This window comes from Perna viridis, chromosome 13 (genome assembly GCF_037379345.1).
Source record: "Perna viridis isolate PV_CMFRI_1.1 ecotype Kerala chromosome 13, ASM3737934v1, whole genome shotgun sequence".
Lineage (NCBI taxonomy): Eukaryota > Metazoa > Mollusca > Bivalvia > Mytilida > Mytilidae > Perna > Perna viridis.
Window position 1 is genome coordinate 35,595,430 of NC_142457.1, and position 12,648 is coordinate 35,608,077.

The 12,648-nt window shown below is 34.5% G+C and overlaps 1 protein-coding gene across 2 annotated transcripts in view; it reads right to left on the bottom strand.

Annotated features, from left to right (window-relative positions):
- Positions 1 to 12,648, bottom strand: part of LOC148600630 (uncharacterized) — a 31,632-nt gene that overhangs the window by 8,298 nt on the left and 10,686 nt on the right. Inside the window, exon 7 of one of the 2 annotated variants that reach the window (XM_088557728.1) lies at positions 5,803 to 6,461. The exons of the other annotated variant lie outside the window; for it this stretch is intronic. Coding sequence (XP_088413854.1) covers positions 6,337 to 6,461 — 125 coding nt within the window. The 3' untranslated portion in view covers positions 5,803 to 6,336. Of the gene's footprint in view, positions 1 to 5,802; positions 6,462 to 12,648 lie in introns of those variants that run through there. 2 annotated transcript variants of the gene reach the window in all.

A 12,648-nucleotide genomic window follows, 5' to 3' on the forward strand; every position in this document is an offset into this window, starting at 1 on the left:
AGTTACCTCCCATAATTTTCAATTCTACAGTGCATTCAGTTTTTATCTCCAATGAGCATTGGTAATACGAAAAACCACGTGTTATTTCTTCTAACTATAACATTTCAAACAAAATATCAAAAATAAAAAAAGATAGGTTTTCCAATTATGTATCACATGTTGCGTGATTCTTAACTGGAGTGATACTTAAAAGACAAATATGTTAATAAATCTTTTAAGATATTTTTTATCAGTAACAGGGTCTAAAACTAGTACAAACGAATATATCCCTTTTACATTTTGCAAGTGAATACGAACAAACTAAAACCACCTTCTTCTCTGAATATAATTAGAGGCCTTTAATGGGAGACTATGGAAAGGTAATTAAAGGAACCAAGAATCGACCGGAAATCAAAATAACGTATTACAAGAGTAGACTAGACAGGCAAAAGAAACACAGTATACAAAAAAGAACATAAAATAACCGTGTAACACTTTGAAAGAGTAATCAAGGGAACCAAGGTTATAACGGTAATCAAAAGAATGTAATCCAGGGACAAAGACCAGACATGGAAAACAGACATACACAACAAAAAACATAAAGTTACTAAAATCATACATACACAGTAACAAGAGCAAATGAACAACTCGGACTCCACTAAAAACTGTAAGCATGGACCAGGTGCACCGGTAGGGTAAGTGTCCTCTGCTTTTCTAGAAACACCCGTGGAGTGGCTCATGAAAAGTCATGTCCGGGGTAGATGAACGAGGAAAGGAAAACTATGACCCATTGAATAAATCAGTTTTCATGGTGCAGATGGATACACCATAACGATCCACGAGTTCATGATGACGACCATGCAACTTCTGTAGTGATGACTTCAATCTTGTAGCAACAGTATTAAACGAGCAATATCGACTCTATTAATCATTGAGAGCATGGACCAGTGGCCCTTTTCACAAAAATTCGTAAAGTAAAATTAGTCCTAAGTTATGACGTCACAACACTTTTATTTACTATGACGTCATAACTTACGACTAATTTACTCTTATGATTTTTTTAAAGGATCTCTGGTTACTGTTCTCTGTCAATCTATTTTTATTGATATGGCGATTCCTGAAATTCAGATACACCTTGTGTCAATAAAACATTAAGTGGTCTGTTTTCGACTAATTGTAGTAATAATTCTGTTATTCAATGACTGAAAATCAATAAAAAATACTTCATTTTCTATAAGAGCATTTATATTGCTTATATCGATGATTTGCCACTTAATGTGCAAAAAGTGATGTTCAAAGGAAATGCATTCACTTTTGACGCCTAACAAATCATTAAGCACAATCGTTCAAAGAATCAGAAAAAATAGATAAAATTCAAAACTTGCATGTACAAAAAAAAACAGCAATCTGTCAATGTTGTTTCACTCAACTAAGTCTATTCTTCAAATAAACACTGTTAGATCTCTGCTTCACAAAAAAAAGATGTTAGCAAGCCAAAATGTACATACAAGTTATATGATAATAATGTGACTTACACTAGCGAACACATGTTGATAATAATGTGACTTACACTAGTGAACACGTGTTGATAAATTGTGACTTACACTAGCGAACACATGTTGATAATAATGTGACTTACACTAGTGAACACATGTTGATAATAATGTGACTTACACTAGTGAACACATGTTGATAATAATGTGACTTACATTAGTGAACACATGTTGATAATAATGTAACTTACACTAGTGAACACATGTAAATGTCATACGATTTTAGCAACAGATGATTATGATATGCTGTATATTTGGATGTTTATCATTAAAAAATAATCAAACCAAAACTGTCAAATTGTCGTCGAGAACATGTTCTAGGCATGATAAATAAAGGGTATGATAGTGTAGTGTGGTGGAAACCGGTTTCTGGCTGACCGGAAGTTGACGTTACGAATGAGTAAAAACTGAGTGAGAGAGTTCTACCAGATCAGCTGTACCGAACAGACGTCCTGAGCTTGCCCCCGACATACCAGTGTGCAGCTAAGACTACAGAAAGGTGAATATAATTCTATTATTATAGTAGGTCAATGAGTGCTAAGGCTACATCAGTTTTCAAAGACCCCGATGTAGCAAAAACATTGTCTACAATACATGACAGATATGTAGTCGTACTAGCAGACAAAGCCCAAAACAACATTGTGTTTGTCTGCAAAACGTTTTATATCCAATATTTATTATCAGAGGTAGACGTAGAAAATAATAGCAGTGATAAGACCTACACTGCTAAACCTCTCTCCAAAAAAAGAGATTATGGAAAACCATAAATCTGTGCTATCCTCATTTGGTCTCTCTACCAAGGACGATGATTGTGATTTACCGTCTATGTACTGGATTCCTAAACTCCACAAGAATCCATACAAACAACGTTTCATAGCATGATCTGCAAAATGTACCACCAAACCTCTTTCAAAACTTTTAACTTCTATACTCACAACTGTCAAAGAGGGTCTACAGTTTTACCACAATACGTGTTACTCCCGTAGTGGTATTAATTCAATGTGGATCCTGAAAAATTCGAAAGATCTTTTGGAGACAATCAGTTCAAGACTATTATCTGAATATTATAGCATTAAAACCTATGATTTTTCAACACTGTATACTTCTATTCCCCATACTCAGTTAAAATCCCGACTTAAAAACATTATACATCGTTGTTTTTCCAAAAAAGATGGTACACCTAGATACAAATATATAGTTCTTGGTTGAGATTTCTCATACTTTGTAAGAAATTATTCCAAATCATCTTCCAAATATACAGAGGAAGATGTCTACAAAATACTGGAATTTTTAATCGACAACATATTTGTCCAGTGTGGTGGACGTGTCTTTCAACAAACGGTTGGCATTCCAATGGGAACAAATTGTGCTCCTTTACTTTCTGACCTATTCCTTCACTCTTATGAGGCTGACTTTATAGCTGATCTGATCAGAAAGAAAGAATATCGTTTGGCTAGATCCTTCAATCTCAGTTTCCGCTATATAGATGGCGTATTATCTTTAAACAATCCTAATTTCGGGGATTTGATACATCGCATCTACCCAAAAGAACTTGAGATAAAGGATACTACAGACACTGTGAAATCAGCCTCATATCTTGACCTACACTTAGAAATCGATGGTAAAGGAAAACTATTGACCAAACTTTACGATAAACGTGATGACTTTTCATTCAGAATTGTCAACTTTCCTTTCATCTGTGGCAACTTCCCTTCGGCTCCTGCGTATGGAGTGTTCATATCACAACTCATACGTTATGCCAGAGCTTGCCGAAACTACGCAGACTTTTTGTATCGCGCTAGAACTCTAACAAATAGGCTTCTGGAGCAGGGTTATGTTGCTACAAGATTGAAGTCATCACTACAGAAGTTTTATGATCGTTGTCATGAACTCGTGGATCGTTATGGGGTATCCATCAGCACCATGAGAACTGATTTATTCAACGGGTCATAGTTTTCCTTCCCTCGTTTGTCTACCCCGGACTTGACGTTATGAGCAACTCGGCGGGTGTTTCTAGAAAAGCAGAGGACGCTTACCCTACCATTGTACTTTTGTTACTTTGTATGTATGATTTTAGTTACTTTATGTTCTTTGTTGTGTATGTCTGTTTTCCATGTCTGGTCTTTGTCCCTGGACTACATTCTTTTGATTACCGTTATAACCTTGGTTCCCTTGATTACTCTCTTATACAGACACCACAATATGGAAGAAAAATAAATCGCATATTGTTTACATTGAAATGGACCAACCCGTTTTCTACTTTAGTTTTCCAGATATGAATCATGTGATCCAAGGTTGGAAAGCCTACATGTGATCCAAGGTAGGAAAAAAGCCTAATCTGATCCAAGGTTGGAAAGCCTACATGTTTGTTTGTTTGTGTGTTGGGGTCCGAGCAGCAATATTTCAGCCATATTCAGACGGCGAACATGAAAAGGATGATTAAATGAAAATGAAATGATGATGAAATGAAAAAAAGGATGGGACACAAGGATAACAAGGTCGACAAGTTTTGATTGCCACTAGAAAATGGGGGGATGGATAAGGATGGGCAATTTAGCTTCCTGTGGCGGAGCGCAGATTCCTACTCCTATCGAATACCACAGCAGGGTTCTTTAACGTGCTAGGAACGTGACATCTTTCCCAACACGGTGCAACACTATGGTTTGCGGTCAGGTTTTCCGTATTATAGCCTGACAACCCCAGCATGTAACATGCCAGGGGTACCCCATTCCACCTACTGGGGCACACATCCCAGTTGCTCTGTGGGCAGAGCGCCTAGCCCCCGGCTAGAGTTCTGAGCACTATTTAGTCGCCTTTTACGACAAGCTTAGCGCTGCTGCAGGCCTATTCTTTTAACACACGGACCTGCACGGGGCGAAAGCCTACATGTGAATCAAGGTTGGAAAAGCCTAATCTGATCCAAGGTTGGAAAGCCTACATGTGATCCAAGATTGGAAAGCCTACATGTTTTTACTTTTGATATGTTGTCTAAAATGTTATAGCTAACTGTAATTTTAATGTATTTTTCTTATAAAATCCCTGTTTATAGGTGATATAAATTACAAAATTATAAGAAGTGTACCAAAGAATTCAAAATTAAAGGACACCACTCTGCAAATGACACTGAAATACAATAGAAACTGTTAGGTTTTCAATGTAGATAGACGTATAAAGTAACTCAATAACAAAAATAGAATTGGGTAGTTTACATTCTTACATGTTTTCACATCAAAAGGTTATTGCAGAACCTCGAGATTAAGGACTTCAAAGCTAAACCACTTGACTGTTCTTGCAAAAACTCTCCATTGAAATGTGGTCCTTCCGGTCACGTTATTACGGGAGATTTAAAACACATCGGAATGGAATTTCTCCGAAAGGTGCTTTCTGTCCCGAGTACCGCGAACCACGCTTTATAAATTTGAATTGTATATTTAAACTTCTTCTGGATGTCGTGAAGAACTACGCAAGACAAATAATAAAACGAAAACAAGAAGACATTGATTCTCTGTCAGAGTGGGTAGTGACTGTGAGGTCTTTAAATTTGAAACGTGTAAACGTTTTACGTAGACCAATGAGTGTCCATGCTACATCAGTTCCCAAATACCACAATGCAGCAAAACCATTTTCTTCTATACATGATAAATGTGTTGTCGTACCAGCAGACAAAGCCCACAACAACATTGTTTTGTCTGCAAAACGTATTATATCCAATTTTTATTGTCAGAGGTAGACATAGAAAATAATAGCAGTAATATGACCTACACTGCTACCAAAGAAGATGTAGAGGAAAACCATAAATCTGTGCTATCCTCTTTTGGTCTCTCTACCAAAGACGTTGGTTGTGATCTACCGTCTATATACTGGATTCCTTAACTACACAATAATTCATAAAAACGCTACATACTAGCAGCTGGATCTGCTAAATGTACCACCAAATCTCTTTCAAAACTTTTAACTTCTATACTCAAAGCTTTCAAAAGAGGGTCTCCAGTCCTACAACGACTCTTGTTACTCCTATAGTTTATTCAATGTGGATTTCGAAAAAATCGAAATTTCTTCTGGAAACACTCATGTCAAGATTATTATCAGAATACAACAGCTTTAAGCATTAAAACCTATGACTTTGCAACTCTTTATTTATATTTCCAATACTCAGTTTAAATCCCGATTTAAAGAAGATTATACACCGTTGTTACTCCAAAACAGTTCTTGAGAGAGATTCCTCATGCTTTGTAAAAACTAATTCCAAATCATCTTCCAAATATACCGAAGAAGATGTTTTCAAAATATTTGAGGTTTTGATCGACAACATATTTGTCCAGTGAGGTGGACGCGTTTTTCAACAAACCGACGGCATTCCAAAAGGATCAAATTGTGCTCCTCTACTTGCCGAACAATTCTTTTAATCCTATGATGCTCACTTAATAACTGATCTGATCCAAAAGAAGAAACATCGTTTAGCTAGATCCATTAATCTCAGTTTCCGCTATATAGACGACATATTATCGTTAATCAATCCTAGTTTCGAGGATTTGATACATCGCTTCTACCCCAAAGAACTTGAAATAATTTAAAAGGATACTACAGACACTGCACAATCAGCATCTGATCTTTACCTACACTCAGAGATCGATGGTAAAAGAAAACCATTGACCAAACTATACAACAAACGAAATGACTTTTCATTACTTATTGTCAACTTTCCTTTCATCTGTTACAACATCCCTGCAGCACCTGAGTTTGCAGTTTTCATATCATAATTTATACGTTATGCCAGATCTTGCTGTTACTACGCAGACTTTTTTTATCGCGTTGGACCTCTTACAGTTGGGCTTCTGGGACAGGGTAATGTTGCTACAAGATTGAAGATATCACTACAGAAGTTTTTGGTCGTCATAGTTAACTCGTGGATCCTTACGGTGTATTCATCTGCACAATAAAAAACTCATTTGTTCAACGTGTCATAGTTTTCCTCTCCTCCTATGTCTACCATGGACTTGACTTAATAATGAGCAATTCGGCGGGTGTTTCTAGAAAAGCAGACTACATCGGTGCAACTAGTCCATTCTCCTAGTTTTTAGTGAAGTCTGAGATGATCATTTAAATTTGTTACTTTGTATGTATTATTTTGGTTATGTTATGCTCTTTGTTGTGTATCTCTGTTTTCCATGTCCAGACATTGTTTCTGGATTACTTTTTTTTTTAATTTCCGCTAGAATTTTGGTTCCTTTGATTACTCTTTCAATCAGAATTCAGTAAAGTTATGCGTGTTCCCATTCAGAAACCTATGACCTCTGCTAGTTTTCTGTTGTGATTTTGAATTCTGTTTTGTTTTGTGTTTTGTTTTTGTTTGTTGTTGATGATGTTGTTGTTACTACTGTTGTTGTTGTTATAAATGCTGTTATTGTTGTTTGTGGTGGTGTTGCTGTTGATAATGTTGATATTGATGTTGCTTATTTTGGTGATATCAATGTTGTTGCTATTTGAGTAGTTGTTGGCGTTGTTGATATTGCTGTTGCTGTTGTTTCTTATGTTGTTGCTGTTATTGATGCTGTTATTGTTGTTGGTGTTGATATTGTTTTAAATGATGTTGTTGATGTTGGTGTTGATGTTGTTGATGTTGATGTTGATATTGGTGTTGTAGTTGTTGATGTCGATGATGTTGTAGTTGATGTTGTTGATTTGCTGTTGTTGCTTATGTTGGTGATATTAATATTGTTGCTATTTGTGTAGATGTTGCTTTTGAACGTGCTGTTCCGATTATTTGGATTATTTTATTGTAATGCTGCAATGATTGAGACATACTATCAATACATCAATAATAGCATTTCACGTTTAAAATCAATATATATATATATATATATATATATATATATATATATATATATATATATATATATATATATATATATATATATATATATATATATAAAAGCGTCTAAATAATAGTCAACAATCACTCATACGGGGTGATGGATCGTTAAAAACCATGCGAAACATAACAATAAATAAAATAAACGTCTAAATATGTTTAACATCACCAGAAGATGGTAAAATTTAAATTGAATATTTCGGATAACAGATATCCTTCCTCAGCATAAAACTCATAAAACTATATGAGCATAAAACTCACAAAACTTAACGAGCATAAAACTCACAAAGTTCAAGATCAAAACAGATTCAGAAGCTGAATCGCGTGCGCTGTCGGTGATTGTACCTTTCTCAAAGGCTCACATAAGCAACTGATGAGGAGCCTGAATGAAAATAACAAAGAGGGTCTTTTTATCAAAGTTGCAATTAACTGTGGAAAACAATTTAAAAAAATAAAGTCCAAATATAGTAGTACGGCGTATTGATGTATAGCAAGTAGTGCTGTACCAGCCTTAGATCCAAGACCTAAAAATGCATTATTTTTTCTCGTTAATTCCATCTGGAGAAGTTGTTTGCAATTTCCTCATCCAAAAGCTTTCCCGAGATACTCTATTACATTTTGACCAGTTTTTATTATGTTCTGTGATCGTCACAACAATGTTGTGGAGATCCTCCTGGGTGTGTCCGGCAGATCTAAGATGGCGACTCAGAGGGATGTCTGGTTTGCATTTGTAGTCACTGCGATGACCATTCATACGCCTGTTGAAAGGTTGTTCTGTTTCGACAATGTACTTCATACCACATCGGCACTGGAGAAGGTATATGGTATTTTCGGTTTTGCAAGTTACGTCGCAAAAAATGGCATCTCTAAGGCTCATCGGTCTACGGAATGCCAGGACCGGGGCCCCCGGAAAGAGCTTGGAGAGCTTGGGATGTTCCAAAATACCATAAAACACCACAATACAGTGTCAATACTGACAATCGATTGCGCAATTTGTAATATACATGCACGCTTTTAGTTGTGTTTAGTTTGTTGTTAAGGGGCATGACTTAAATACTTAGGTGATTCGAAATTGACGCTGCTGCTCCATAACGCTGAACTATCCCGAATTTCACAAAATTAAAATACAATATTGTGTTATAACCTAAGACCGATTTAGCCTTGTTGGTAAACGTTTCAAATGCTCCGGTTACAATCGAATATGTATCAGTAACTTTATTACGTCATCAATATACAATAAATTACAGTGTAACAGAGATACATTGAAACCTTTCTAAACTAAACCCTTGTGGAATATAAAATTCAATTTAGTTCGGTTTAGACAGGTATTCGGAAACATTTAAATTGATACAACAGGACTTACAAAGTGTCTGGTTTAAATAGATTTTCACATTATTCAGGGTTTGGTCTGTTTGATTGTTTTTATTTTCGTTTTTGTTTTGTTTTGTTTTGTATTTTGTTTTTGTTTTTCTTGGTTTTTTGTTTACAAAGTCCATCTAAATCAATTTTATTTAATCAATTTGATTTATTTTTTTCACCTTCATAAACAAACATTTTATAGTAAAAAATGATTTCGTTTTATACAGGTTTTATACAGGTTTCACGGTATACCAGATCTTCCCCTTTTCATCTGTACCTAGATCGTTAGTCTCAAATGACTTCACCAGCAAGACACAATAATAACAAAATATGTTATTGATGTACCATGGAACTTCGGTATGTTAAGACTAGACTTCACAGAAATGCCACTAGTCGTTCTTATTTTGATTTGCATGTAATGATTTCATTTCTTAGGTCGGACTTTGAAGATGTGATGATTTTTCTTTCCCTTCTTAAAGAGAACTTTGTTGTTTTTTTTATGATTTTTTTTTCGAGTAGACCTTACAAACATACTACTGTTTGTTTATATTTTGATTAAGATTTAATGATCTTATTTCTAAGGTTGGACTGTGATGATATTGTTCCTCCGTTTAATGATCTTATTTCTAAGGTTGGACTGTGATGATATTGTTCCTCCGTTTAATGATCTTATTTCTAGGGTTGGACTGTGATGATATTGTTCCTCCGTTTAATGATCTTATTTCTAAGGTTGGACTGTGATGATATTGTTCCTCCGTTTAATGATCTTATTTCTAGGGTTGGACTGTGATGATATTGTTCCTCCGTTTAATGATCTTATTTCTAAGGTTGGACTGTGATGATATTGTTCCTCCGTTTAATGATCTTATTTCTAGGGTTGGACTGTGATGATATTGTTCCTCCGTTTAATGATCTTATTTCTAGGGTTGGACTGTGATGATATTGTTCCTCCGTTTAATGATCTTATTTCTAAGGTTGGACTGTGATGATATTGTTCCTCCGTTTAATGATCTTATTTCTAGGGTTGGACTGTGATGATATTGTTCCTCGTTTAATGATCTTATTTCTAAGGTTGGACTGTGATGATATTCTTCCCCCGTTTAATGATCTTATTTCTAGGGTTGGACTGTGATGATATTCTTCCTTCGTTTAATGATCTTATTTCTAAGGTTGGATTGTGATGATATTCTTCCTTCGTCCTAACAGAAATACTATATACCGTTTATATTTTGATCGGGGTGTAGGATCAAATTTCAAATAAAAAGCAGGATGATGTGGTTTAAGAAATCCAGAACAGGTTGATTAGAAAATATCCTATGTACCGTTTTGAATACTGATTTTACAACTTCATTAAGCTCCGAACAGCGTGTGACGTTCGAAATTCACTCTAGGAGCTGCAGCCAGCCCTCTCAGAAAATGCAAGAAATTTGCAAAGACGGGGTAAAGTGAATGATTTTACACGACGTTATCAAATTGTCAAACGGCGTTTGAATTGAATAAAGCCTGAAAATTTCGAAAGGCCAGTCTGCAACAGTTAATGGGAGACAAAACAAACGTCTGCCGCTGCGTGGAGTTTTCCAATTCATGTACTGCCCGTTTGTGATGAAATATAGCGTAAATGAATTGTAATGAAAGCGGGTAATTTGGCGCTATATATAAAACTTGTTTAACCTATCGAAAATGATTTAGGCTAATCAAGACCATTGCAGTTGATTCCAAGTTTTCGGGTTTTACCCTGGTATCGTCATTTCTTATACGGATTTCTCCTTTGAAAATCTTTTAACTATTGCGTTTGAATATTTTTGTAGAAGATTTGATCAGTTCGATAATTCTGTCATTCCCTTCATCAGGATACATCTTTAAACTAATTCTTTAACTGGGATGCTATTTTCTATTTTTTATATGCTACCTGTGATGTGTACGGTTTTTATTTTTTTCCTTGCCTATACTTTACATAAAGATACTTCCCCGGAAGTTTACTTAACATTGTATTACATTTCTAACTTTCTCGTTGTTGCCTTCGTCAAAACTCCATCGTTTGACTTTTAAGTATCATTTTGTGTAAGAATCAGGCAATGGTTGGCACATCATTTTTGTAAATTAGGTCTTGTTTGCCTCAAATATATTCAATACATATAGAAAACAACTGAAAAACTATTTAAATTTCTTCTGAAGGATTGATGACGTAGATATTTTTTGACTGCTCAGATAAGAAAAAAGTTGAATTGAAAAGTTTCCCGCCATTTTTCTGTAGTGCATTTCAATCAAATGACCTATCAATATCTATACAAGGCAAATTTTACAAACACATTGACGGTTATTTCTGGAGGTTATAGGGTATAAATACTTGGTTAATGCAAAAAATTCTCTGTGTTTTTTTTCCTTCATGTGCCACACCTTGTACATATTTTGCCTGATTCTTACAGGGTGAAGAACTTAATGACATTTTTCCTGATTTCCAGGATAGATTTGGTAGATTTTGTTCAGGTTCGTGTAGAATGATTCAATTTCAGAAGTAACACGATTTCTAATTGGATTAAAAATTTCGTCCTTCATCTTATAGATAAATTTTGTAATGAATGTGATGTCATCAAATCTTTTTAATGACTTACTCGTTGATTTCAAAATGAAATCAATCCATGTTACTTTGATGCTTAAATTAGATTGATGCAAAATGCTAAAGACAAACATTGCAATGATTTGTAAGAGTTGTGTCCCTTACCCTATGTCTATCTCCTAAATATTCTGTAAATATATAGATGTACACGAATACATAAATGAATAGTTTGAAAAAAAAATACATGTATAATGATATTTGTACAGTAAGAAAAATTCCCAGCCAGTATTGGACTTGTATTGTTTGGTTTAGCACTGTAAATGTTAATTTGTTTATTGGACCCAATTTTTGCGGCAAAATAAAATGTCATGTGATTAGTTTTTAAACAAGTCACATTACTTTTTTTTGTTTTTTGTTTTTTTTGTTTTTTTTTTGTTTTTTTTTTGTTTTGTTGTTTTTTGTTGTTTTTTTTCGTTGTTTTTTTTTTTTTGGTGGGGGTGTTTTTGTCTTATTGCTTTTTTTCAGGGGGGTGTTTTGTTTGTTTGTATGTGTGCCTTTTTACATGTTATATTTTTTAATTAATGAGCACAAAAATTTTTGATTTCACGGTATACCGGAAACAGATTAAAATGTCAAGCTTAATGACTGGAATTGTGTCTTTCTTGTTGAGTCAGCAATTTTAGGAAACTTTGACGAATTTTACAATGAACTATTATCTTTGAACGAATAGTTTTCTTGGTTGCAAAATATACTTTGTTTTCTTGTGTAGAGGTATGTTAATGATAACAGCAGCGTGTCTTAATCGAGACACGGTTTTGCTATCAGATGCAATCTAGGGAATAAATCCTTTTTCTAGTTTAATATGATCATGTTATTATTTTGTAAAAATGGGTGTTTTTGGAATTTTAATAATTGATTTATTTAGAAAGGAAGAATTTTTCAATCGATTTACTTAAACACGTACAGCAGTAATATTGCTTTGATTTTATTAGAACGTGTATTAGATTTATTGCCTTAGACTTTAGTGGTAACATTGTTAAATTGCATGATGTAACAATAGATTGTCTCAACCAATGCTGATATAGGCATCGAAAGGTAGAGGTCAATATTTGTGATATATTTTAGTGGTATACGGGACTGTATTTACCATGTCTTTCTCAAATTTCAAATTATTGTCATTTTTAGATGATAATGGTATGTGTAATAAAAGTCGTAGTGATATATCAAGTATGGCATTCAAGGCTACGAATAATTTCGAAAACGAAAATAAGCACTGTGTTCCTGCCTGACTTAATATATGCAATTCAAAGTAAATTGGTAGTTTAAAA